Genomic DNA, 27,001 nt, shown 5'->3' with positions numbered 1-27,001 from the left:
TGCCTGCCATCTCCTCCCCACATTAGCCTGTCCCCGGTCTCTCAGGAAACAGCCCTGGTCAAATTGGCTTTCGTTCCCTGCTGGACTCAGGGCAGTGCCGAGCAGCACTCGTACCAAATGCTGTTTTTTCTTTCTAATCAAAGCTATTCATAGGGTGTTTGTGCAAATCAGGGCTCAGGGGGCAGAGGCCTTAAGGCCAAGTGGCTTAATTGAAAGAGAAAGAAATCTGGATTGGGGCTTAATGGACAGGAGGTGACAGCAGGCCAGGCGGCTAGAGTGGGCCAAGCCCGGGTGCTGTGCCACAGTGGAGCCTCCGTGAATGTCATCACAGAGCAGTGGTGGAGGCAGCAGAGTGACAAAGCAGGGCCATCCGTGCAAGGGCCTGCCAGGTTGGGATCTGAACCCGTCCTGGACTGTGCTGACAGCGCTGAGCCCGGCGGAGCACGTGGCCGCAAGGAGGGGAGGGTAATGTTATGAACCATGCTCTGTTGTTTCAAAGCCCTTCTTCATCTATTTCATTTGCTCTTCATGCACCCTACAATGCCACTATCTCCTTTTTACGAGCGAGGAAATTGACGCCCAGGGAAGTTAAGTGACTTTCCCAAGGTCGTGAGTCAATGAGTGAAAGAACCAAGACTCACAGGCAGGTGTTTTGGACTCTAACTCGAGTGCTCTTTCTGTTACACCACATTGTGTGTCACCTAGGAGTGGGGACAGGCCAGAAGGCAGCAGGAAAGGGGCAGCCTTTATGAAGGGCTGATCGTGCCAGGCACATGCCAGGTGCTTGGTACATGCCACCTCATATAATGACACTGCCGTACCTTCCTCAGTGCGTTGCGTGTTCATTCACTCACTCATTCGCTCACGGTACCTACTGAGCGAGGCTGGGAGGATGAAATGGGATGTCCCATGTGGCAGTGTCCGGACCGGTGCCCAACACACCTTCTCAGTCACTGAGGCCTCTGCCCTCCTTCCTCCCTTCCCTGGACAGCTTCCCAGCTCCCGTTCCCCAAAGAACAGAGGGCAGGGCGGAAGGCCACGTGCCCGTAGTCTGTGGTACCGATTCCACAGCACCCACAATGCTAATTCTCCCTGTTTTACAGATAAGGAAACTGAGGCCCAAGCAGCCAGATGGCTTATTCCAAGATACTAAGTATCCAGAGACACTAAGAGGCAGAAGTGGATTTTGAACGCTGGTCTTTTAGGGCTCCTCTCGCCGCACCACAGCTGGCCCCAATCTGGGCAGCTGCCCCCAGCATTTGATTGCACCCACCCTGTGCCCAGGGTCCCTCCGCATCGCGGCGCCTCTCCCCTCTCTCCTCCCCGCCCCCTGCAGCTCACAGAGGGCTGCGTGGAGGGGGCGCCGGGAACACAGCAGTGGACGCAATCTCTGCGTTAAGAGCCCAGAAATCTGGAGGGAATGAAAGTCTGTGTGAGACACGAAGAAAGGGAGAGGCTGCAAGAACGGAGAAGAGAAGCCAAAGGGAAAAAGCCCGAGACAAAGACCCTCCTGCCCCCAGAGCAAAAGGCCAAGCACGCGGGGATGGGGGCGGGGTCCAGGGAAGGGGTGGAGCCAGACGGGGCGTGGCCAGAGGAGCAACGGCCAATCCGGAGCGGCGGCCGGGCTCAGCCGCAGAAGTGCCGCTAAACGTGCACTGGCGGGGTTGGCCATGCGGGGTTGGCCATGCAGTCCTAGGGAGCAGGCGGAGGAGGGAGAGGCAGGGAGAGAAGAGAGGAGAGAAGGCAGGGTGAGGAAGAAGGGGGGGACCCAGAGGTCGAGGGCAGGGAGGAGGCAGCAGGACAGGGTCTCAGGCAAGTGGGCGCTGCCCATTGGACTTCCCTGCCTGGGACTGCCTCGCGCCTCGGCGCCTCCCCGCAACGCGCCCTGCCTGGGGTGTCCGCCGCTCCCACGCAGGACTTCGGCTCCCCGCCCTGCGGGGAAGGAGGAGAGCAGGGGTCCCAGGGCCCGGGAAGGGGAACTTCTAAGGGTGTGCAGGACTTGGGGAAGGGGGGGACCAACACTTGAACACTGCTCCGTGAGGGGCGCTTTGCGTTAAAAAGTTTGTGCGGCTCATTCAACCCACCCCACTACTCTCTGAGGAGGAGAAAAGGCGGGGGTGGAGGGTGGGCAACATGGCAAGGAGAGAGACAGGAGAGAAAGATGAAATAGAGTCAAGACACTAGGGTAGAATAGGGAGAGGCAGACGGAGAGTCCAAAGAGGTACAGAGAAAGATCATTTCCAAGGTGCTGGGGACAGGGCGGGTATTGATGTCCTAGCTGGGAGGAGGAGAAGGCAGGAAGCCAGTCTCTGTGTCACTCAGCCTGGTGGCTAGAAGGACCTCAAGGTCAGGGCTGGAGGACTCTGATTCTTGGGCTAAAGTCCCCTCCAGGTCCCACTGCCACAAACGCTCAACCTCTTCTGCTCTCCTGGCTGGGGGCTGGGGGCGGGGGGTGGTATTTTCCCACCCTGATATCATAATTCTGGGATGGGGAACAGTTTGGGCCAAAGTAAGGCAGCCTTGCAAACAGCCAAGCCAGTTTAGCCCCAGCAGCGCCCAGGCTGGGCTGCTGTTAGGAGCCGGCGCCTCCCGCAGCGCCCCTCCCGGTCAGTGAAGGTATCGGTGCGGAGGGTTAATGACTGCTCTTTATTTAACAAGTGCGAGACCCTCCTATCCCTGGATTCTGCATCTGTGGATTCAACCACCCGCGGATAGAAAATATGTGGAGTGAGGAAAGTGTCTGTACTGAACATATGCAGGCTATTTTTTTCTTGTCGTTATTCCCTAGACAATACAGTTTAACAACTATTTACATAGCATTTACATTTTATTAGGTGTCATAAGTCATGTGAGATGATTTAAAGTATATAGGAGGATATGTGTAGGTTGTACGCAAAATAATATGCCATTTTACATGAGGGACTTGAGCATCTGAGGATTTTGGTATCCAGGGGAGCCCTGGAACCCATCACCCATGGATCTCAAGGGACCACTGTATTTATGACCTAAGAAATGTTCTAGGGGCTGGGGATACAGTAATGAACAAAATAAATGTCCTGCCCTCATAGTGCTTATGTTAATGGGGAGACTGCAACCCTCCCCCAGCCCCTACACACATCTGTTAACCACTGAGAAATACTATGGAGAAAAACCAAGCGGTGCAAGGAGACAAAGACTGACAGGGTGCTATTTTAATTTGGTGGTCTCTAAAGTACTAAAATTTAAGCAGAGACCTAAAGGAATGAGGGAGCCATGTGCACACCCAGGAAAAGAGTGTTCTAGGCAGAGGGAACAGCAAGTACAAAGGCCGTGAGGCACGTGTGTGCTTGGTGTGTCTGAGGTGCTGACATTCCTATCATTTGGTGGCTCAACCCCTCTTAGGGCAGCTAGATCCCTTTAGGGTCCTGCCTGGTTGGGGGTTGGGGCACCCTGGTCACCATGGGCCTTCATGTGGGGGCTGGGCTGGGGGGAGTCAAACGGGCTAAAGGTATGCATAAAACCGGTCCTCTGTCTCTCTCCTTCCCCACCCCTGCACAGAGCAAATGCATGGGGCCCATACTCTGGTTGCTCATGGGATCGCTGTGGTCAGACTGCCCCAAATCACTGCAAATGGAGGGAAGAGCAGAGAGGAGAGCAGTGTGAGAGCTCCCACCTGCCGAGTCAGGGTCCGGGGGGCCTGCTTTAATGAACAGACAAGAACCCTTTGAAGGTGGCCTATTTAATGCTTGTGCACAATTGGAAACTGGTTTCTTCCCCCAAGTAGGTTATACAGTTCCTGTTCCACCAGGCTCAGGGTCCAAATGTGCTCAGCAGATCCTTCCACGGCAGATCACTTCAGAGGGAAACTGGCACCTGGCTCCATCCCGGTTACGCTGGGCCTCCCGTCAGGGGCTTCTGAATGAAGCACGAGGTAGGCGGGCACTTGGCAACAGCCCTGTGGCTGGGAAGCCCATCCCCCCATTTGGTTTAAACCCAGGAGAGGGACTCAGCCAAGGCTGCCCAGAGGGGAGCAGCAGGTGGCCCAAGGACAGCCTCTGAAACACACATTCCTGCCCATCCAGACGCATGTGTTGCTGAGATGGATGGGCAGGGCCCCTGCCTGCGTCGCCTGGCATGGAGAGGGTGGCAGAGGGCAGGCAGAGAGTCCTGGTCTTTGCTCCACCACGTTGTGGTCGAGCTGCCCCCTCTTTGGCCAGGCAGAGAAGAAAGATGCCTTTGTCGGGTGCGTGATCTACCAGGACAAGGGGACGGGAGCCTCCTGTCCTGTGGGCTGTTTTTGCATTCCCAGCACTAGTACAGTGCCAGGCACGTAGAAGGTGCCGATGAAAATTTGGGGCCATGTGCAAACCCAACATGGGGATGGGAAACTGCAGGGGTAACACTGCACCCCTAGATGACTGACTGCTGTGCCCTGGGCACCATGGCTCTGTGGGTGGCCACGTAACGTGGTTCTGGGGGTAAAGTCTGGAGTCAGGCCCACTTGGTTTAAATCTTGGGGCCATGGCTTAGTAACTGTGGGTGCTTGGACAAGCTACTTAACCTCTGAGCCTCAGTTTCCTCTTCTGTAAAATGGGGACAAAAACACTTCCTGACTATACTGTTCTGATGATTGAGATGAAAGCACTTAGAATGGTGTCCCACACACAGTCGGCACTAAATAAATCCCAGCTAGTCTTAGTTATTGTCATTCACTACCTGACTACGGGAGATGGGGACTGATGACCCCAGGTCCTTGTCAATTCTGATTCCATTTATCTATGATGTTATTAGTTAATAATTCTATTAATTCCTGGCATTGTCTTGCTCATGCTGTGATCTGCCACATGATGGGGCCTCAGCCGTGGGGACCCACCTTCTCCCTGCTCCTGGTATGAGGCACGTACATGAAAGGCCCCCCAAAGGCTCCGGCTCAGTGCCAGCCGCCCCGGCCAGACGCCCATCCATCTGTCCTGGCCCCTCTGCTCCACCCTCACCATCTGTCTCTACCAGTGCCATCGGTCTGGGAAGGTCTCAGAGTTGGAAGACAAATGGCCCATTATCAGAAGCTGTTGTGGAGGGTGATGGATCGTGTGCCACGAGCCAGGCAGGCTGGGCCAGGCTGGGGTGGGGGCATGAAGCACAAATCACTGGGGAATGAACACCATTCATCACTGACTGCTGCCTCCACGGACAGGTGACAACTGCATGGGCCCAGGGATGTCATTCCTCCTGAGCACCAGCAAGCTGATGGAGCCTGACCAGCCCCAGGGCATGGGGGTGGGGGCTGGGGCAGGGCCTTTCCTGCCAAGCTCAGCCTCTGAGCAGGTCTCCTCCCTCCCCATCTCTCTCCCCCAGAACTCCAGACCCTTACTCAAGAACCTACTTCCCTGTTCCCCACGGCCCAGCTTAACCAACTTTGCAGCCAGATGCTCTGGGCTCCCAGTACTTCCCCAGGCTTACCACTTCTCTCCCTCCTCGCCCCTCTCTGGGCCTGCCACCAAACCCAGCTACTGGTCCTTGGTCAACTCTTGCTTTGGCTCAGAGCACTGGCTCTTCTCTGCCAGTTCACACTCAGAGTCTCTCTTAAGATTCTCCTTGAAACCTCCTCCTTCAAGAAGCCTTCCTGGATTTGCACCCCTGCCACCTCCATTGTAGTGAGCAATTCATGGCAAGTACCTTCTATTCATTCCAGCTATATGTAAGCTTTTTAAATGCCTGCAGATGTCACCAACAGTGATAATAACCAGCAGTAGCATGGCACGCTGGTTTGTGAAATGCCATAAAACATAGTGCATTTAATCTCGTAATGGATCCTTGAGGCAGGTATCCCCCCTGCCCCCAGCTTTATAGTCAGGCAAAGGGAGGTTCAAGGGGGTTAAGGGCATCCCTATGGCTGCCAGGACACGACTGAACACCTGCTATGAGCCAGCACAGGAACCCAGTCTGCCTTCTCCAAGTCCTGTGCTCGTTCCTCTACCCCCAGGCCTCCCTAGTGGAGGAACAGCTGGCCAGGTAGCAGCTGCTCTGAGTTGTGGGGGCCTCCTGCCCCTGCAGGCCCAGCTTCAGGAATGAATGTCTGCGCCTCACTGCTAACGAGCGCACGTCTTGCACTCTGCCTCATAGCACATGCATGTGCGGACTTGACTCCTGGACCAGACCGGGGGCCCCCACCTTGCTCCCCGTGTGCCTTGCATGGGGCCTGCTGCATAGTAGGTGCTCAGTTAATGAGCTGGCGTGACTTAAGGAGAGACTTGAAGAGGAAGACAAATTCCCAAAGGACAACGAGCCTCCCACAGACCCTCAGGTGTGGGGCCCTCTCCGGTTTTGCGTGGCAGCAGCCATCCCCAGGACCACACCAAAAGTTAGCAAACGCATGGCCCTGGGAGCCCAGAGATCTAGATTTGGGTCCGAGCCACTGCCACGTACTGGCTGTGTGGTCTGGGGGAGTTATGTAACCGTGGCTCAGTTTCCTCATGTGTGCAAATGTCAGGTTTAAACTCCTGTGAGGACGAAATAAGACGATTATACAAAAGCACTTTGTGCGTGGTGAGGTTACACAGGTATTAGTAATGTTTGCGGTTCCACAGTCTTTTCTATCCGGGAGGCATAAGGCACGGTGTGGGAGGCCACATCCAGAAGCCGGGATGCCTGTGCCCCACTCACGGCTCCAGCACTTACTAGTTCTTCTCTGTGCCTCAGTTTCCTTGTGTGTAAAAGGAGTGTAACAGCAGCTACCTCCGAAGGACGTTGTGAAAATTGAGTTAACTTATCTCATATCCTGGAACAGTGCCTGGCACACGGTAAGCACCAGGCCGTGTTCCACTCCGGGTACTTTTAGCAGCAGAAAGCCACGGCCTTTCTTCCTCACCTCACGCCTCCCTGAGTCACAGCCCAGCAGCGAGGACTGAGATGCCATCCCCTGGTGCCCACCCTAAAGCAGGGAAGATAGCCACTTGGCATACATGCTGCAGACGCCTCCTGTGCCCACAGCAGATGCTGTTACCCAATCGCAGCTTTCTTTCCCACCAAACTTACACCCAACTTCAGGATCCTTCTCAACACAGCACCCATGGAGACATGAAGAATCGCTCAGAGCCCTGGAGAGCACATCTCCCTGCTGCTTGTACTGGAAGGCATGGTCTGTGTGCAGAGCCTGGGAGACCTGGGGCAGGGGACACTGTGGGGACCTGGAATCTTGATGGAGGGGGTCGGGGGGACTCACCTGAGATGTTGCTGGCCAGAGACAGGCTCTCGCAGTGCTGGTCCTGGAGGGAGGCAGACACGGGGTTCAGCCCCAGGAGGAGAAGGGCCTGTGGGCACAGGGAGGTGAAGGACGTGGTTAGGCTGGCGCCATGAGCAGTCTGGACTGCAGCTTCCTGCCTGCCCTCCCGTCCCTGTCACATATCCAGTCTCTTGCCTCCGATCTCCTCCCTCCTCCCTGTGGGTGCTCTCTGCCTGGAAGGTCTGGAGTTGCTTCGCTTATGGAGGGGCCTGGAAGGGACGCCAATAGGAGAAGGAGCCCGAGCTGAATTTTATCCCCGGAGGATGGGGTACTGCAGGAGGAAGCCACCTCCAACCCCATGGGATCCTAAGCACGGCCCAATCATGCCCAACACACACACACACACACACACACACACACACACACACACACACACACACACACACACACCCTCACCCTCCCACCAGCCCGCCGAACACTAGCAGCTCACAGACCCTCATTAGAGCACCTGCCTCTCCCGGCCCCCTTCCTCTAGATCTGGCCTCTTGTTAGTGCACTGCTTCCTGGGCCCTTGTGCCCGCCTGACTAATTACCAATCACTACAAATTGTGCCTCGCTGTTTATCAAGCCCTTTTACATCTGCAATGGCACTTAATTCTCCCTGCGGCTGGCATGGAGGTGCCTACTTGCAGATGAGGAAACTGAGGCACAGAGAGATAAGGGACAAATGTGTCTAGAAAAACAGCTGCCCTATTCCAAGGAGAACCTTTGCCCTTTAACCTCCCTGAGGGCTCTGCGTCACTCTGACTCCAGAATTTCAGCCCAGTTGGGAGGAGATGGCATGGGTCCATGCCTGGAGGCCTGCCCCTTCTTCAACTGACACCCCCCACACAATCACTGTGTCCCCTTCCTTGATGTTACCACTCTCCCTATGGATTTAGAGTCAGAAGACAGAGACCTGGTGTCCAGCCCCAAGTTTCACTGTGTTGCCCTGGGCAAGTTACTTGACTTCTCTGTGCCTCAGTGTCCTCACCTGTGAAAACAGGTTTAATCATCCTCTCTCCCAGGCTTGCATGACACCGGGTATGTAGAAGTCCTCTAAATACCACAGCATGCGCCACGAGAGTTGGGATTTTGTTTCGTTCACTGTGCTCAAATTTGCTGAATAAATTAATGAATGACATCGAACTTCTGGTATACAATAGGCACTCAATAAGGACATGTTGGCTGATTTGAACTCTGCAGTTTTTATTTAGTCATGGGTTGGAGGGGAGGCAGTCTCCCCTGGGATGTGACTGGTAAGGGGTTAAGAAGCATGGTGAGGATGGGGGAGAGGGGAGCATTGTAACCTCCCTCCGCCAACGTGGGGACCCGGGTACGCGGTGGCCAGCAGAGCTCCCAGGCAGGGAGCCGCAGGGAGGCTGCTCTCCTCATCACTGCCCCGCTCCTCTGCTCTTTCTTCCTGGGGTCCCCTCCCTCTGGCCCTCTCCTGGACCCCCCAGCTGGGGGCCTCAGCTCCCCCTTGTTCCCATACTGTCTGCAAAATTCACTGCAGAACTTCAGACATGGACTCTTAGCTCTGTTTTAGGATTGCACAGCAGGAAAATGGAACCACGAGAGAGGCAGGGCTCATCCAAGTCCCTCAGTGAGCAAGTGGCTAGTTTGGAGTCAAGGCTAGAACCAGGGTGATGTCCAGCCCAAGTAGCCCTCCTGTACAGCGCTGGGATTCTGTAGGGTGAGTGCAAAGGTTAAGGGGGCGTCAAAAATCTTAGTAGTCAAGATAGGTACTATTTTAAAGAAATTTTTTTTAGAGATGGGGTCTCACTATGTTGCCCAGGCTGGTCTTGAACTCCTGGCCTCAAGCGATCCTTCCATCTCAGCCTCCCAAAGTTCTGGGATTACAGGCATGAGCCACTGTGCCTGGCCAGTAATAATATTTAAATATTATTTATCATGATTGCTGAGGTTTTGGTACCTCCTTAAACGGGCGCTTGAGGGGAGGCCTCACTGGCCTCTCCCTAGTCAGGGCCTGCTCTTCCCAAGCTGGACTCCACCCCTTAGAAGCAAACTAACCTGCCCTTTTCCAGAGGCCAGCTTTCCCTGCTCACCTGCCAAGGACGTCCTCCCATCCCACCCCACCCCCACCGAGCCACCCCCTTGGCCGGTACCCACTCCCTCCCTCTCCTGTCCCAATGCTGAAAGCAAGCTCTGCTCCCTCCCCCACCACTTTCCCAGGGGTAGTGGAGTCCCCACTTCTGGGCAGAGCCTGGCCCCACCCCCACTTCCTGCAGGGGGGGGAAGCCCCCCTCAACCCCATGACTCACAGCATCGTCCCTTCAGTGCCCGCCCGGGTCCTTAGTGATGGTGTTTATTCCATTCCCTGGCTGGCACAAGGGTCTCTCTGCTGTTACTGGACCAAGCCCCAGATTCCAAAGACACCCCAAACCCTGCACCCCCATCCTGTGCTCGGGACACGGGACTCTCAGCGAAACGCGCTGGGGTTGGCTAACTCGCTCCTGGACTCGGGAGTGATTATAACAAACTCATCCATCGCTCTGGCCCCAAGCAACTTCCAACACTTTATTAATCAGTAATTAAACTTCACAGTCTCCAGAGAGATAAAGAAATATCTTTACCTCATTTTCCGAATGAAAACGCAGAAGTAGAGAGAGGAGGAAGCCACCAGGCCAGCCATGACTCTCGCTAGCTAAGCAGAAAGCAAAGTGTCTTCATGACAAAGCTGCTCTGCTCTCTGGCACAGCCAGCAGGGACCCGGGCTCTGCCCTGTCCTCAGAGAGGGACAGCGCAGCTGCCGTGGCCAGAGGCCCCTTCTAGAAGGGCACTAGGAATCCCTGCCCCCTGCTTGTCGTCCCACTCCTTCCCATGCCACCTCCCAACACACACACACCCACACACACCCAACTCCCAGAGGCGCAAGCAAATTAAAGAAACTGGAAACATCCTGTGTGAAAATACCAGCCGCACCCGCCTGACATCCCACTGTTCTCCATCTAGTCCCTAAGCCGTGCTTGGGTCTTTCGGATCCCCTGGAAGGCACATCACGCCTGTGTCTGCACACTTCTGCCCCTGCGGTTTTCTGCCCCCTGCCTGCCCCGTTCTTGGTGAACTCTGCTGTCCTCAAACACCAGTTCCAGGGCCCCTCCCCTTGGCGGCACCTGCCCAACCCTCCAAAGCAAAGCAGCTCAGTCACCCCTTCAATGTGCCCCTTGTCCCCGGCGCACTCTGTGCACACGCTGGCGCCTGTGCTCACGCGGCCCACAAACGGGGCCCTGGGACTAGCCCCGAGTGCTCGGAAACCACCTCCGTACAAAGCACTTATGATCCAAGGCTCTAATTAGATGGTAAATATACAGGCCAGAAGTTATTATTCTCGCATCCTAATGTCCTGGGATTCACAGCAGAGCAGAGCAAATCTAGATTCATCATAAAACCAAACCAAATGCCGCGGGCAAAGGGCTAGTCTGTCCTTGGCTGTCTATAACCCTGACACTTACATCTCTTTCTTGAATGTGATGGCTCACAAAGCCATTTTCTACCAACAGAGGACCGGTGTTGCATTATGCAAAGAAAATGCTTCTTAAAATTCCCAGACAAACCTTTCCTCTCAGGAAAGGTCGGCTCGGTAGCAGAATCTGTGCCCGCCCCACCTCTTGCTCTGCGGAAGGTTTGCAAGGGCTTCTGGCTCCTTCCTGAGTCACACTTCCGTGAAAGCCCAGTTTTCCTGCATGTTTCCTGCCATCATCTGCTGATCTCCTCCTCAACGTCCACTACGGTTTTCTGTCCCCACCGACAGGCAATGACTACGCTGGCAGGAACAGGCCCCAATATTTCAAGGAAGTTGTTTGTTTCCTCTTAAAACTGAAAATCCTTAATCGGAGAGGCAGGCAGTGTGGAGACCCTGCAATTACTCCTGCCCTCCACCCTCAGCCCCAGCCGCCGGCTCTCCTTCCAGAACTGTCTGACACACCAAGTTTTTGGGACTTCGTGAGGTTTACATTTTCCAGCTAGCGGAGAAAACCTAACTGGTGCTGAGACTCCGAAGCTGGCAGAGCACGAGGCCCCCTCGCCAGCTGACGCCTGGCTTCCGCACGCCGCCCGGCAGCCCCGAGGCCCTAAATAAAACTTGCAGCTCACCTACAGATCTCTCCGCTGGCCAAAGAGCCAAACCTTGAAGGTTAAGTCTGAGGCCAAGGGGGTGCTGCGGCTCGGTTACTGCACATGCAAGGACTGTCCCAGGATCCCGTGGGTCCCTGACACGGAAGGAGAAGCAGACAGGGCAGGTCTCACGCTCTCCACATCAGCGCTGGGGTAGTTGAGGTGCCCAAGGTCACAGAACTGTTTTTAGCAGCAGAGTGGGAGCCGGGAGCCGGTAAGCAGGTGATCTGTGTCTGCCTTTCAAGTAGATGGAAGATGGAGGAGAGGGCCCTGCCAGGCCCAGGTGAGGGCGGGGTGTTGGCTGGGCTCTGGGGGCTGCCCACACCCCACGCCCCGGCCAGCACAGAGGAAGGCTGGAATCGAAGCTGCCATCCCAATTCCCATTGTGACTCTGGCATAAAGGTTAATCACATCCGGAACATGCTTATTAGAGACCATAAATAACCACATTGCTGAAGCTCAGTTTGGTCTTAAAGGCACAAAGGTGCAATTTCCTTTGATGGAATAATTTGGAAATTAACCCTTTTGGGTGGGGGGGGGTCCTGAAGGGCCACGGCGGGGTGGGGAGGCAGGGGTGGCAACTGGGGCCTTGTTCCTAAAAGTTCCCGAGGGGCAAGGAGGAGGGGCCCTGCCTCCCTCTGCTCTCACGGCCGGCAGTTCCAGGGTGATCCTGCAGCAAGATTCCTCGCCCTTCTCCTGGGTTCCCAGCCCAGTCCTGCCGCTGACTGTGCGACTGTGGGTGAGTCACCTGAGCCTTTTGGGACTCAACTTCCCCATCTGTGAAGCAGGGACAGAGGGGTCTTTCTTACCCACATCACGGGGATGGGGACCACCCTACAGGTGTCAGCGGGAACATTATCATGACTTGGCTGCTCTGGGCCCCAGTGGGGTCCTCCTCGTGGCCAGGGGGTGGGGGGGCTGGCTGGGCTCCCCCACCCCATGTCCCCGTCCCGGCCCTGGGAGAGGCGCTGCGGATGGCCTTTCCCCACCCTCTGTCCTGCTGCTCTGCCTTCTCTATAAGCTTTCCTTCGGGAAAGGGTTTTTCAGCTTAAAAAGAAACTTGGTTTTTTTGTGTGTTTAAAACCAGAAGATTGAGTGATGTCTCCAACCCCCTTGCCGTACTGGGATCCTACATTCAAGGATCCCACGGCTGAGTACATGATTTGGAAACAAGCAAAGGACATCGGAAGAGGTGGAGAAGGAGACACACACAAACACACACTCAGACACAGGACAACGGCAAGACAAGGTGCACACAGCAGAGAGCAGGGGGCCTCAGGGTTTCAGGCAGGGCTGGCTTCCTGGGGGCGGTGGGCTGGAGGATGGGCAGAGCACATGTGGACTGTTAGAAAGAGCGAGAGGCCTGCTGGGCCAGGGGAGGGTCCTGAGCCTGTGGGGGTGGGGCAGCTGCCTGTAGAGGGGCTTGGACACTGGACTGAGACGGATCCAGTAGGCCTGGAGCGCCGAGGTCGACTCCAGAGCAGTGGATTACCCGAGCTTGCCAGCTTCATCATTCCCCAAAAGGGGAGGTGAGAGCCCAGAGTCTGGAGGCCCGTGGAGGCAGTTCAGTAGGTCAGTAGGATGGAATTGGGCCTTGTCGCCTTCCCTGGCTTGGGAGACTTTGGCAGGCCCTGACTCCCCAATGTGGCCAAGATCACAGCCCTCCAAGAGGCAAGGCCCCCAGCCCACGCTGCCATCGCTGGCCAAGTTCCTGGGGTCTGAAGTCTGCACCCCCCACAACCACAATCTCTGACCATTCTTTTTTTTTTGAGACAGTCTTGTTCTGTCACCCTGGGCTACAGCGTAGTGGCATCATCATAGTTCACTGCAACTTCCAACTCTTAGGGCTCAAGAGATCCTCCTGCCTCAGCCTCCCGAGTAGCTGGGGCTACAGCCAGGCACCACCACACCCGGCTAATTTTTCTATTTTTTGTAGAGATGGGGTCTTGCTCTTGCTCAGGCTGGTCTCGAACTCCTGGCCTCAAATGATCCTCCAGCCTCGGCCTCCCAGAGTGCTAGGATTACAGGCGTAGCCACCACACCCGGCCCATTCTGACTCCGCTTTGCTCTGCACTGTGTTCAGGTGTAGTCTGATTTAAGCAAAGGCAAGAGAAAAAAAATCTAACTGTGAAAAAGAGAAGGGTTCATAAATCAAGATTTCTTTAAAAAGCTGGGTCCCCTGCTGCATTTAAAAACTAGGATCTAGTTTGCAGAAATAAATCTTGTGTAACGAACTCTTCAGAAGCCTGCCTGTGCCTGCAGGTTTCTATCTGCAGTTATGGGCTGAGTGAGTCCGGGAGAGGGGCAGGCCCTGCATGCAACTGTGCGGCTTCTGCAGGGCGCAGGGGTGCCGAGTGGGGGGCAGACAGTGGGGGCTAGACTTGTGAGCTGTGCACCAGCAGAGCGAGACCCTCACTGGTCGCCTTTTTCCAGTCCACACAGAGGTGCTCTGGAGACCGGCCAGAGGAAAACTAGACTAGGGACAGAGGGCGCCAGAGCCCAGAGTCCCTGCTCAGCCCTCTTAACCACCAAGACTTTTGTTCCCCAGAGCAGCCTCTTCTCCCTGTCCTGACCGGGGCCTGGTCCTCCTGCCACAGCCTCTTCCTGTGACAGCCACAACCTGTCCCCAGCTCAAGGCAAAGAGCTTATGCTTTCCCCCCAAAGTGGGTGAGCCGTGAAAGATTATTCCAAGCAGACGAGAAATAATGTATTGTTCCATTTAATTAACTTAAATTGCTGTTGTACAGAGTAGAAGAAACGGAGAGGAAAATCTCCTGCCTACAGTTAAGGGAGGGGCAGGCCCAGGTGTTCCCCGAGCCCAGGCCCTCCCCCTGGGGCCCTGCCCCCTGCCCTCCCTCCCTGCTCCTTCATTCCTCCGCCCCCCTACATGGCCTCACAGCAGGGCTGGGCCAGTGGGCCACTGCTTCACCCACCCCGAGGACAGTGAGGGCCATGAGACCCCCGCTGAAGTTCACACCTGCCCCTCCAAGGTCCCAGGTGCACTGTTTGCTGGGGTTATAAGCTCCCAGAGGGCAGCGTCTGTGTTTGGCTATTTTTGTTCCCTCAGTGGGCCTGATACAGAGTAGGCCCCAGCAGGTGTTTATTGAGTGAGCAAATGACTGATGGAGCGAATTTATGCACAGATGGGTTCCCACTCTCCGCCCCATTTGGCCATGGGGTCCCACAACGATTCCCACCAGGATGTTCTCATGTGCTCACTTCCTGTCCCCATCTCCTCTCTTTTTCTCCTACCTGGCAGGAAGTCCCTCGTCCCTGAGGTCCTGCTTCCTGCAGTGACCCCCACTGTGGGCTCCAGAAGGGGCCCTGAGGGAGTGGGCACTCCAGGGTGGGGAGTGGGGCTGGGATCCTGTTCTGACTCTGACGAACTTGCTCTGTGACCGTGGACAAGTCACTTCCCTGCTGCCTTGCCTGCTTCAGTTTTCTCATCTGTAAAGGAGGAGGAGCCTTGTGTGCTCTATGTTCCTTTTGCGTCTGACCGTGCTCTGGCTCCAGGACTTACGGGAGAGCAGAAATTCAGACCTCTAACCTTGGGGCCAGAGAAATCCAGCTTGGAATCTTTTATCTGTCCCTGGTTACCTGTGTGACCTTGGGCAAATCAATTAACCTCGCCAAGCCTCAGTTTCCTCATCTGTAAATGGGGTAAAAGGGATAAACTATTCACACCCCAAAGCTCATATTCAACAATGTGGTGCATTTAAAACAGCACGAGGCCGAAAACATGGTGAGCACAAATGGCAGTGATCGCTATTGCTCGAATCTGTGCACGGTGCTTCCTTCGAGACGTGGCCTCTCTGCCCAGAAGTGCTCCCTGACTGGCCCCCTGCCCACCCAGGGCTCGCACACCCACTTTCCACCACCCTGTGTCCCCATGACCTGCAGCCACCTGCACAAGTGGAGTGTGCGTCACCACCGATGGTGTGGGCTTGCTGGGCACGGGGCGGGGTGTGCCCAGGAGCTGCTGTGCCCATCTTGCCTCCTTCCTGCCACTCATTCTCTTCCCCTCTTGGCATGAGTCGCTCTTGGGTTCACTCACTGATATGTTCTTACAGCTCCTGCCTTCTCGGCCCTGCTGCCCCCTCCCAGCCATCTTTCTCTCTCCCTGCCTCAACCTCCCTGCCTGTCTCCATCTTCCCTGGCCTCCACCTCCCTCCCTCTCACCCTCCCTTCTTTCTTCAGCTTTACCGAAGGCTTGCACAGGGCCAGACCCTGTGAATTTTCTCAGCCCCTTTACTGTCTCCCCACTGTACAAATGGCAAATTGAGGCATACAGAGATGGTGGCTGCCCACGGCCGTGACCACAGCAGCAGGAGCGACAGCGACTGGAGCTGTGTTCCTGCCCCAGGCAGCAGGGCCTGTTTCCCAGCCTGTCCTGCCTCCCTCTCCCTCCCGTCCTCCTTGTCACACACTCGGATCCTCCAAGAGACACGTGGGTACAGGTTTCTTTTGCCTCTCGAACTCTGGCTCCTGGCTGGGAACTGGGGCATGGACACCAGTAGGAACCTGTCAGGGACTCAGGAAGGGCGAGTTAGGTTCTCCCAGAGGAGGGGAGCCTAGCCCGGGGTCTGATCCGGCCCCTGCCCCTGGGAGTCTCTCACAGCTGTGGCTGTGGCTGTGGCTGTGGCTGTGAGCTGTGAGCGGCTCCCAGACACAGGGAAACCGTCCCTGAGGGGTGGGAGACACAGCCGAGGTGTGGGGACAGCCGCGGAGACACCAGCCGCGCAGGTGACATTATCAGCTGTGCTCTTGACTCAGCAGCTCTCCGATAAGTGTAAAGCGAGGGGATTTCGGTGTGGGCAAAAAGGAGCTTCGTTTCAAAAGGGGTTTAAAGAAGGCCAGGAAGGAAGAGACTGTCTGATGGCTGCAAATTCGGTTCGATTTTACTAGAACAGCTAAAGGGTTTGAAGCTGTTTTTCGAAGGCTACAAGGTTTAAAGAGGGCTGCCGGACCACCAAACCTCACTGAACAGGGAGAATCAGGGCAGAATTAAGGATAGAATATCATGGTCCACAAAATAGGCAGTGGCTGTCCTCTGCTTCTCTGCCCATAAAACCAGTGAATTAGATAAACCCAGAAGTTTCCAGATAGTGCTTGGCATCTGACCTGGGAGACAGAAGATTCCATTTCTCACTGCTCACCTGTAGACCTCGGTTCCGTAGGCCTGCAGGAAGCTCAGGAGTCCTGATGGTTTTTCATGCTCTCCAGATGGTTCTAAAGTGTCAGCAGAAGTGAGGATAACTGAACTAGCTCAGTGATTCTCACCTGGAGGCCACTTTGCTCCCCAGAGGATGTTTGGCAATGTCTGGAGACACTCTTGGTTGCTATAACTGGGGGAGCGCTACTGGCATTTAGTGGGTAAAGGCCAGGATGCTGCTAAACATCCTAAAATGCACGGGACAGTCCCACAGCAAAGAATTAGCCAGCCCCAAGCGTCAACGGTGCTGAGGTTGGGAACCCCTGGGCTGGAAGGTTGCAAAGCTCCCTCGCAGCTCTGAAGACACCCACCTGCCTGCCCCCTACGGGGGTGGGGGGGCTTGGAAAGAATGGGAGAACAGGAGGGAGGAGGCTTCAAGACAGGAAGAGGCCCTGGATCACAGGCTGTCTGGCAGATGCCCTGTGTGACCTTGGACCAGTCATTCGCCCGCAGTCTGAAGGCAAGGGACTGGTGGGAATGACCTCTCTCCCAGCCAGCTGGGCAGATGGGGGCTCCTTCCCTCGCTGCTGTCCTGGTCCTGCCCGGTCAGCTCCTCCAGGACTCCCCGGGGGGGGGTACAGGGAGGTGCAGGAAGGTCCGCCTGCTGATGTGGCCACAGTGGGGAACCAGGCAGTGCAGAAAGAGCTCCAACAGCAGCCTCTTCCCAGAGTCAGTGAGCAGAGCTCACCCAGCCGCCTGCCACCTGCCCCCAGAGCCCAACCCCCCTGCCTCCCTAGGGCCTGCCACCCACGGAAGGTCAAGAGTCCTCCCCTCACCTTGGTGCCAAGGTGCAGTTGATGAGAAGGAGGCGGGACGGGGGGTTCTTCCCTCATGGCCATGAGTTCCTCCCACTTCGGTCGGCCCAGCCTCAGCTGCCAGAAACATCAGCCCCATCACTCACATCCTGTAATGGAGACCGCTAGGTGTGCAGAGCACGCCAGGCTCCCATGGAGAGGGAACTGGGACGGGGCCAGGCAGGGAATTCTGGCCCCACGGGAGGGCTTTAGACCAACACTATTCACAGGGAGTGGGGACCGGTCCAACGGGTCACGTCTGCCAGTCACAAACTTACTGATCTACAACTGGGCAAGTGCAAAAATGGAGAGTAAGCATTTGGAAACTTTGATGTGACTTTGTCCTTGCTGTGACATCCAAGCAAGTTGTCAATAGACTCGTCTCATTGAACAGGGTCTAGACCAACTCAGATGCTGTCAGACTCGCCAGGTGAATCTGCACCGTCAGGACTACATGCCAGGCTGCCACGGGCTGGAAACATCCACATGTCCCTCCCTGCCGCGGTCCGAGAGCCCTGCTTTAGCTGGAGGAGAGCAGGACAGCTGGCCCACCCGGGAAGGCCTCCTGGAGGAGGAGGGTCTGGAGTGATGGTTGGGCTTAGCGCCAAGGGGAGGCTTGGGGACCGCCACCCACGAAAGCAGGAAGTCCCCTCATGGAGCTTCACTGGGGCCGGCCATCTCGATCAAGGTCCAGTACAGAGGACATGGAGGCCCAGAGAAGTCGTGTGACTTTTCCAAGATCACCCAGCCAGGAAGTGGTAGAGCCTGCTCTCACCCCAGGCCTCCTGCCCTGTCAGCTTTAGGGACAGGGCTCCCTCCTTAGGGGTGCTCTGCGCCTCAGGGTAAACACAAGCCCTGCCACTCCCAGGCCTTGCATTTCATAGCCTTCCAGCAGTGTTCACAGTCAGGCCACAGGAGCCAGCAATCCAGAAAGAATGACACAGGCCACCCCTCCCCTGCGCCCACCGCCCATGGTGAGCTGGAGGGGTGGGGTGGGGGTGGAGGGACAGGGTCCCACGAGGCAGCCAGGAATGTGGGGCTCTTGGCAACCCCAGCCTTGCCTGGCCACTCCTGCCTCGTAAGCGGCAGAACCAGGCAGTGGCAGGGAGGGAATCCCAGGCTGCCAAGGCCCCCCCCAGGCCATGCTTGGGGACTGAAGTGCCCTGGGCCTGCTCTCTGGAGACCCCAGCTTCCGAGAAGCTTCTTGCCCATTTGTCTCTGAGCCCAGCTCCGCACCTCCGTCTGGTGACGTCTCCCACCAGCCCTGCCTAGAACCCCTCTTGAAGCAAAACGCTGCCCTTGAGTGCACGTGGACAAATGCCCCCAGAGCTATGGGGACAGGGCCGGGGGGTGGTGCAGAGCACAGGGCAGCGCTGGAATCTCTCAGGGTTACTACGTGGTGCCGGCAGCGTAGCCCTCGATAAGCTGTTGAGTCACAAATCCACACACAGAGGAAGAGGGACCCGTCTAGCTTTTCGTTTGTGTCTCCTGTCGCCATAGCACCTCCGTGTGCTCAGACAGTCATTGAGTGGGGAGCAGGAGCACGGAGAGGCCCTCCATGTTCTGCGCCATGGAAGCAGCCGGGCAGGTCTGGCCAGTTTCTCTTCTGGGCTCTGACCTAGGCACACTGGCTCCCGACCAGACTGGCTGGAGGTTGGAAACAGTGGACAGGTGGAGGGGGCAGGTGCGCATTCCACAACCCCCATCTTGCAGCACCTCCCTGAGGCTGCCCCCCTGGGCCCGGCAGCACTGGGGTGGGGCAGAGGGGAGACGGTGAAATTGCCTGTGTTTATAGGGCAGAAAGAGCATCCAAAAACATCTTCATTTGTCCCAGAAACAGTTTTATGGCTGCTAGGTGGGCCATTGCCAAAGAACACGTTTGGCTAAAGCATTGGAATCCGTGGTTCTGTGTGCAGAGACCTGTCCTGCACACACACATATCCATTTCACAGACAGGAAGGTCCTTGTCCCTATTTACAATGTCTTCCTCCCTCCCTGCCTTTCAGTTTGGTAGAAGAAGGTATCATTCATTCTGAAAACAAGCAGTTAATAATCCATAGCCTAATAGAATCCTGCCAGTTGTTTTCAAAATAATTGTTTGCATCAGTGAGACAATCATTTTGTATTATCCTCCCGACACGTCTCTACTTTCATTGTCAAATGTTTCACATGTCAGAGATGCTGCAGGTCCCTCTGTCCTTTGGTCCCCGAGCTCAGCTGATGGCTGGTGGCTCTAGCCCCTTCCCCCAGGGCCTGTGAGAAGCACCCGGGGCAGGAGGAGCGTCTGTACTGCTGAGCACCCTTCCTCCACGCCATCCCCTCACCACCCTCCTTTTGATGGTCTTTCTTAGGCTGAGAAAGTTGGTAAGATTAGTTAGGTGACTACTATAGCTAATATTTATTAAGCACTTATTATGTGCCAGACACGATGCGATTGTGCTTAATTTCACACTTGACATCTCATGAAGTCATTATGATGATCCCTTAAAGTAGGTACTATTTCCCACCCTTCCTTTTGATGGATGAAGACACTGAGGTTCAGAGTGATAACCTAACTTGCCCAGAGCTTCAGAGCAGAGTCTGGATTTGAGCCCACGTTTGCTTCACTCGCTGCTCCCACCGGTACCGGGAGATGCTGGCCACTCAGCTGGCTGGCTGAGAGCAACAAATCCAAAGACAGCATTTAAAAAGACCCAACAGCATTATTTCCAAGGGAGTCTGCTGACAGGGACCTCTCTGAAGCTAAGTGGAGAGGAATCATCCGTAATTAACAAATTCATTCTTTGACTTTAACGCTGCAGCTAAAATCTCAACCTGGCCTTACTTTCAAAATGGGCTCACCCTTCCTTCCATTGCTACATGGAGCGGTTAGGGTACAGCCAGAGCTGGGGGAGATCACGCCACCCCACTTCTCACCCAGGGAGAAACAAGAAAGGCGCCAGGTCACACAGTGACACACAGGGCCGGAGTGCCATAGGCTGAGGCCCCACCCTCACAGGATTCTCCAAATCACTGACGTGCTGCACTGGCTGTGTGTTGCTTTCTTTTTTCCTTTTTTAATAACCACAGTGGGCTTAAGGGGGAGTTCTAGTATTTTCTGTGACAGAGATGGCTTTTCTGCTAGAGTGGTTTGAGTATCTCTCAGTCTTCTGTTTTGACAAAACATCTGCATCCCGTGGGAACAGCAATGAGTTCTCTCCAACGATACAATACTAATGGAGGAAGCAACAATAAAACCACCCATCCAGTCAACAAACATTTGTTAAGCACCTACTATGTGCAATGGATTATTAGGCCCAGTGCTATGAAGGGTAAAAAAATGCAAAAATGCATATATCGAGGGTCTAAGAACAGCTCGTTGCTTTTCCAGCATTACCTCATTGCTTCTGAAGAGCAGCCACCTGCAACTTTCTCTGAAAGCAAACTCTGCCAGGTGCTGTTCCAGGCACTTTCCATGTATTAATCCATTTCGTCCTTCCCTCAGCCTTACGAGTTAGGTACTGTCCCTGTGTCATCACGGAGAACACAGAAGCCCAGAGAGAGTACTTAGGTCCGAGTACCATGTCCCAGGTCCCTCAGCTTGGGCAGAGCTGGGAACCAAATCTGTGAGGTCATGGCCCTAAAGAGTAGTTGAAAACACAAACCTTCTACAGAGACATGAAAGGTAACAGGGAATCTAGTGCCATGCCCCTGTTTACAGAGAAACTGTGGCTCAGAGAGGAAAGGTGACCTTCCTGAAGTCACACAGCCCACTGGAAGCAGAGCTGGGACAAAGTCGGGTTTGCCGACTCCCAGGCTGATGGTCTTTCTGCTCCAATAGCTGCTGAAGTTATCAGCTGTGCGCCTAACCCCCCCTTCTAGGTCACACCATGGCCAGAGCTCATGCGGGCTCCAGGTGGGGTCACGGAGCAACTTTGACCCCTGAACTCCTTCTGTGCTGCTGAACTCGGCTGGAGGCTGACGCTCTCCAAGGAGCCAAATGTTAGAGAGGGTGAGAAGTGGATTTTCCACTTGAGCTCGTCCTCACTGGCTCTGGGTCAGTGTTCTGCTTTTCCATAATCAATACACTCCTTGAGATCTAGACCAAGTCCTGCCCCACCTGTGGCTCGGGATTTCAAATCCCAAGGGCTTGGCCTGGCTTTCAGCCCCTCTCCCCCATCTTGCTCCTGGTCTGTGGCCAGGCCAGTTGTCCCCATGTGCCACAGCAGCCCATGGCCCAACCCTGGGATCACCGTTTTGCCCTTCTCATGCCTCCTGCCAAGGCTCCTCTCGAAAACCTGACTCCATATTATTTAATCAAAGAAACAACTTGGAAATGGCCCAAATATGCACCGATATAGAGATGGCAAAGTGCATCCACTCACAGGCAACACGCAGGCGTTGGTAATCTCCCTCCCGGGGCTCAGGAACAACAAGGGACAGACCTCGGCTGTGACACAGGGGAGAGGGCTGCCTGTTGGCCACGGCTGTGCCCAGATCTGTGCTTAGGAAAAAGACCTGCCAGGGGTATTTTAAAATTGAATTATACAGCGGCTGGACGAGGAGAGTGAGGTTGTAATAATTTTCCCTTCTGGTTTCCAAACTTTGCCTAATGCTGCTAAATTGCTTGTAAAGAATAATACTAGCGATAAAAACCGCTTCCTCCTCAGAACTCACTCTGTAAGCACCTACGGAGGCCTTGCCTCCTCCACCCATCACAGATGCCGGGACCCACCGTTTCCAGCCACATTCAGTCTCACTGAGAGGACTCACGTGGGTGGCTGGGTGGCCCAGAGGTGCTCAACCCCCTGCCCTTCCCCTGGAGATAGAGATGCTGTCTCATCTGTCTCCTCTCCACGCACAAATGTGTGCGCCCGTGCACACACACCCGTCTCTCTCACACTGTGCCCCAGAACCCTGCAACCAGAACAGTGTGAGCCTTTCCCAACACTGGCTGACTTGGGGACAGAACCGAATTTTGAATTAACCCTAACCCCCCTAGATTCATACTCTCACACCGACAAAACTACCTGAGTCTCATCTGGCGTAACTCTAGGGTGAGATTTAAGTGGCTTAGAAAAGCTTCTGGTAAAAGCTAAGGAAACAAAGCCTTAGGTCCGGGTACCTAGGTTTGAATTCTGGTTCTACCACTCGCTGGCTGTGTGACCTTGAACAAGTTATTTAGCCTCTCTGTGCCTCAGGAATAATTCCTACTTCCTGGGGCTGTTATGAAGACTAAATAACTTAATATTTGCAAAGCCTGCAGAACAATGCTTACCAAATTGTACATGCTACATAAATAAAAGAAAAAAGCAACTATTTAAACCAGCATTAGCTGCCCACTCCCTCACTGCACCTCATTCATTTGATATTTATTAAGCACCTACTGAGTTTATTAGGTCAGACATAAAGGGCATACACCCACCATCTAGTAAGAACAACAGAAGAAAGGACTTTTTCTTTTTTTAGGAAAATGTGATAATTCTAAACAGAGATTTGCACACAATTCTAAGAAAGGCCAGAGAAAGAACATTGATCTATTTCCACGTAAACCTGAAAAAAATAAAATAAAAACCCCAAACACCCACAGTTCAATCCTTTGAATCCATTTAAAAGACTGAATTCGGTCTAACTGGTTTGTGAATTTAGACTGAGGTTCGGTACACAGGAATCTTTTGGAAAATATTCCCATTCAATGCCATCTATTCAATCTTTGTGGATGTTTTACTTCTCACCTTCCGAGCCTGTCTCTTGATCACTCAGAAAATAATCTCTGGGTTCGCCCCCAGCCCTGGGGTAATGGGTGGGGGAGGGGATATGGGGTTGATGGGACCAACCCTTAGTTATCCTAAAAAGCAACTTGTAAATATCTGGGGAGGGCGAGGATGGGGAAAGCCTCTGTAACTTGTAACGTCTCAACTGACCCACCAGCTGCAGCTGCATTTGCAAATCTTGGTTTAACTCAAACCACTCTGCGAGCCGGCGAACGTACGGTTGGTTTAATAACTGATGGAAAAATGAAATTCGGTCAATCCGCGCCCCTCCCCCAAATCCACTCAAGTCTTTGAATGTAATCGCTTTGAATGCCCTGAACCGGGTAGAGCTGGTGTCTATGTTTGTGGCTCAGGGCGTCCACACCGAGCCTGCGGAGTCCCCAGACGCGGGCGAGGCAGTCCCTGGGCCCGCGCGGCGAGGGGTTCCCCGCAGCCACGCCGAGGCCCACCCGCCTCTCCCGCGGCCGCTGCTGACGTGCCTGCACCCAGCAAAGCCCAACGCGCTGGAAAGCGCCCGAGGCTCGCAAGTGGCGGCCGGCACTAGCGGCGGGCCGGACTGTCGACCCCCGCCCTTCCCGGGCTCACACCGCCGGCGGGCAGTCCCCGGACCCCCGCCCCCGAACTTGGGCCGGCCGACACTGGACGTGCGGTCTGGCGACTTTCCTAAACTCCGGCGCCAGATCCTAGTCGCCGGACCCCGGCAGGAGCGACCCGGCCGGCCGCGCAGCGCGGGGACCGGCGGGTGCCGGAGCTCGGAGAGCCGCGTCGCGCTCCTGGGCTGCGGCGCGTCGCGGGCCGGCCGGCCGCGGCGGGGCGACCGCAACCACCGCCGGATGCACCGTCTCCTCCCCGGAGATTGCGATATTGATCAAGGGCTCAGAGGCGCGGGCGGCATTAATCTCCCCGGACTTGCAGCTTGCCGTGGAGAGGAAGGGGCAGGAAGGAGCTCCCAGGACCGTGGGGGTGGGGTGGGGCGTGCGGAGTCGGGGAGCCGACAGGAGGGTGCCCGGGCGGGGTGGGGAACCCACCTTTAGAGCCTCCGGTCGCGGGGCCAGGGTCAGCAGAGAGCGGGGGTTGGAACTAAGCTTCGGTCCCAAAGCCTAGAGCGGTCCTCGGCACAGAGCCGGCTACCGGGTGGGCGGACCCCTCCTCCGCCAACATCCCGGCCCCTTCGCCACGACGATGTTTTTTCCACGAGTTTCCCCCCTACCCACCCAACCTTGGCTCCAAAGGTCCGAAGAGAGGGAGTCAGGCTGCCCCTTATACCCCCGGCTCCCCCGGACCCGCGCAAGGCCCGCCCCAGCGTCCCCTCCCCCATCGCACCCACAGCCCATCCCCGTCCCGCGCCCGCCGTGGCTGGGGCGCCCGCGCTCGAGGGCTGACCGCCTCGCTCTTACCTTGACGAGACAGAGCTGCGGGTGCCGTCCCATCCTCGGGCTCGCTCGGTTACTGTCCTGGGTGCCTGGGTCCCTCGGACATCCCAGAGGAGCCAGCCGGCGGTCGTGGGCTCGGGCGGCACGGGGTGGGCGGCCGGGCTCCTCTGTCGCTGCCCGGTGCGGAGGTGCCCGGCTCCGCGCTCCCCGGCCCCGCGCTCCCCGGCCCCGAAGCCCAGCCCGGCCTGGCTGTCGCTCGCCCCTTCCCAGGGAAGTCTGGCCGCCGCTTCCCGACTCGGCCGGGCCCGCGGCCGCCTCTGGCCCGCCTCGCCCCCGCCACCTCCCCGGCTGTCCGCGCCGCTCCCCGCCTCGGCTCCCCGCCCCCTCGCCGAGCGCGTCCCCTCCCTCTCTCCCCCTCCCCTCCCCTTCGGTCCCTCCTCCGCGCCTCGCCCCTCGGCTCCCTCCCGCTCCTCGCCTCCTCGTTCCCTCCCCTTCCCCGGCCCGCTCCCCGCGCCCTCGCGGCGCCGATCCCCGTCCCTACGCCCGGGTTTGCGGCAGTCCGCGGGGCGCGCTGGCGGCGGTGGCGGCCGCCGCAGCCCGGGGAGAAGCCCGGGATGGGGGGAGGGTGCGGCGGGAGAGGCTGCAGCCTCCAGCCTCCCGCCCAGCTTGAGGTCCGGGCCTAGGAAGTCCAAGGGATCTGGGGGGACTTGGAGGGGCTCAGGTGAATTTATGAGAGCGAAGCTATTGGGGGCTGGGGAATGGGGCGACCCCGACTGAGCGGAGCTGCCGCCGAAACCGGGTGAAGCTGGGACCTGCGTTTGGGCAGTTCCCGTCCCGCTGCCGGCCGGAGGTTCCCTCCGCCCCCACTTCAGCCGGGCCGGGTGTTGGGTCCGACCCCCAGCGCCTTTGGTATTGGACACGCCCGGTGGGCGCGGAGACGCGAAAGCTCTGCAGAAGGAGCCTTTATTCATTTGTTCATTCATTTTATAAACTGAGGGCGGGCCCAGTGTGGTCCAGGCAAGGGGCTGCACCTGGGAACCGGAGATAAAGGTGAGACGGCGCTGCCCGGCGAGCCGCGGAGGGGACAGCGGAGCGCGCACTGCGCTACCGCGCGGCAAACGCAGCTCCGGACCCGCGGGCAGGGCGTGCAGGGGGCCACAGCGCCCCCTCTCGGCCGAGCCCTCAGGGCAGGGGCTGGCCGCCCCGCCAGACCTTGGGGTCTTCCTGGGGCTGGCTCCCTAGCTCCGCGTCCCACCGCAGCTCTGGGAAGCAGCCCCTACCTCCACCAGCCCTTCCAGGTGGACAGAACTTTGGACTGACTCCTCTCTCTTCTTTCCTCTCGCCCGGGCTGAAAAGGAAAAAGAGTTACAGGGAGGTAGAGAAATCTTCACTCCACCCCGCAGAGCCTAGGCCCCCAGCGCCAGCGGCACCCCCTTCAGAGTACGCCAGAGCACTGTGCGGGGAGCAAGGCCCCAGGGTGGCGGTCAGCCAGCTTTGAAATCAAACTGAACCTAGCTGCCCGGGATTCTGTGCCCACCCCTCTCCTCCCTTCCACCCACTTAGCACATCGGGCAAGAGTCAGTGCGCTCAATGGGTCCAGCTGGTTCCCATTTGGAGCTGAAGTTATTGTAGTAGGCCGTATGATCCCCTCCCGCACAGTTTACTGATGAGGAAACTGAGGCACACAGAGGGATGGTGACCTATCCAAAGTCCCATAGCTGGTGAGCCTAGTGCTCTCGCTCGTGATACCTAGCTCGCAGTGCCTGGAGGGCTGGGCCCTAATGAGGTTTGGGGCACGGAAGTGGGGAGGGGCACTGCCCTGCAAGCCAGCTGGTCACCTTGGCTTAGCCATATCAGGTGGTGCTCTCTAGGTGAAGCGCACAGTCCTGCGTCTTGCAAAACCCCTGGAGGTTAGTGCTCCAGAGCTGGTCTTGCTGAGTCGGGCACTGACTCACCCCAACCAACCCCAGAAGTGATGGACATACCAGCTAGATCGCCAAATTAACTGTTCTCAACAAAAGTCAAATGCAGGGTAGTCTGAGTAGCACAGGTTCTGGAGTCAGACAGCCCAGGTTGGAATCTTGGCTTTTCCACTTACATGCTGTATAAACCTGGAAAATTATTGAACAGTGCCTTAATTTTCTCATCTGTAAAATGGGGTAGGAACACCACCTCCGAGGGTTGTTGGGGGGTCTAAATGAGTTAATATTTGTAAAGGGCTGGAAATATAGCCAGGCACACAGCAAGAGCTTAATGCGTGTTAGCTATAGTCGACACCACTATCCTCATCCTCATTGGACCAGATGATCAAGTGGTGGGGCAGCTTGGTCCCTCCCTCTAGTCAATTCTTTGTGGGAAGCAGAATTCCCGACTAAAAGGTCGCTAGCAGTGGTGGATCGTGCAATGGGAGGACAGGAAGCTGGCCGGTCCTTGGGGAGGTTTGCCCATGCTGGGCCAGGCCTCCCCAGCCCCACCTAGGAGGGGCTCTCTAG

The 27,001-nt window shown here is 56.3% G+C and overlaps 1 protein-coding gene across 1 annotated transcript in view; it reads right to left on the bottom strand.

The window, feature by feature from the left end:
- CRHR1 (corticotropin releasing hormone receptor 1) overlaps positions 1-24,795 on the bottom strand; it is a 42,088-nt gene extending 17,293 nt beyond the window's left edge. Inside the window, exons 1-2 of the mRNA XM_045525901.1 lie at positions 24,534-24,795; positions 7,202-7,289 (exon numbers count right to left, since the gene is read on the bottom strand). Coding sequence (XP_045381857.1) covers positions 7,202-7,289; positions 24,534-24,566 — 121 coding nt within the window. The 5' untranslated portion in view covers positions 24,567-24,795. The remainder of the gene's footprint in view (positions 1-7,201; positions 7,290-24,533) is intronic.
- Between the last annotated feature and the right edge of the window lie 2,206 nt (positions 24,796-27,001).

This window comes from Lemur catta, chromosome 15 (genome assembly GCF_020740605.2).
Source record: "Lemur catta isolate mLemCat1 chromosome 15, mLemCat1.pri, whole genome shotgun sequence".
In the NCBI taxonomy this organism is placed as follows: domain Eukaryota; kingdom Metazoa; phylum Chordata; class Mammalia; order Primates; family Lemuridae; genus Lemur; species Lemur catta.
This window is presented reverse-complemented; position numbering and strand designations above follow the sequence as displayed.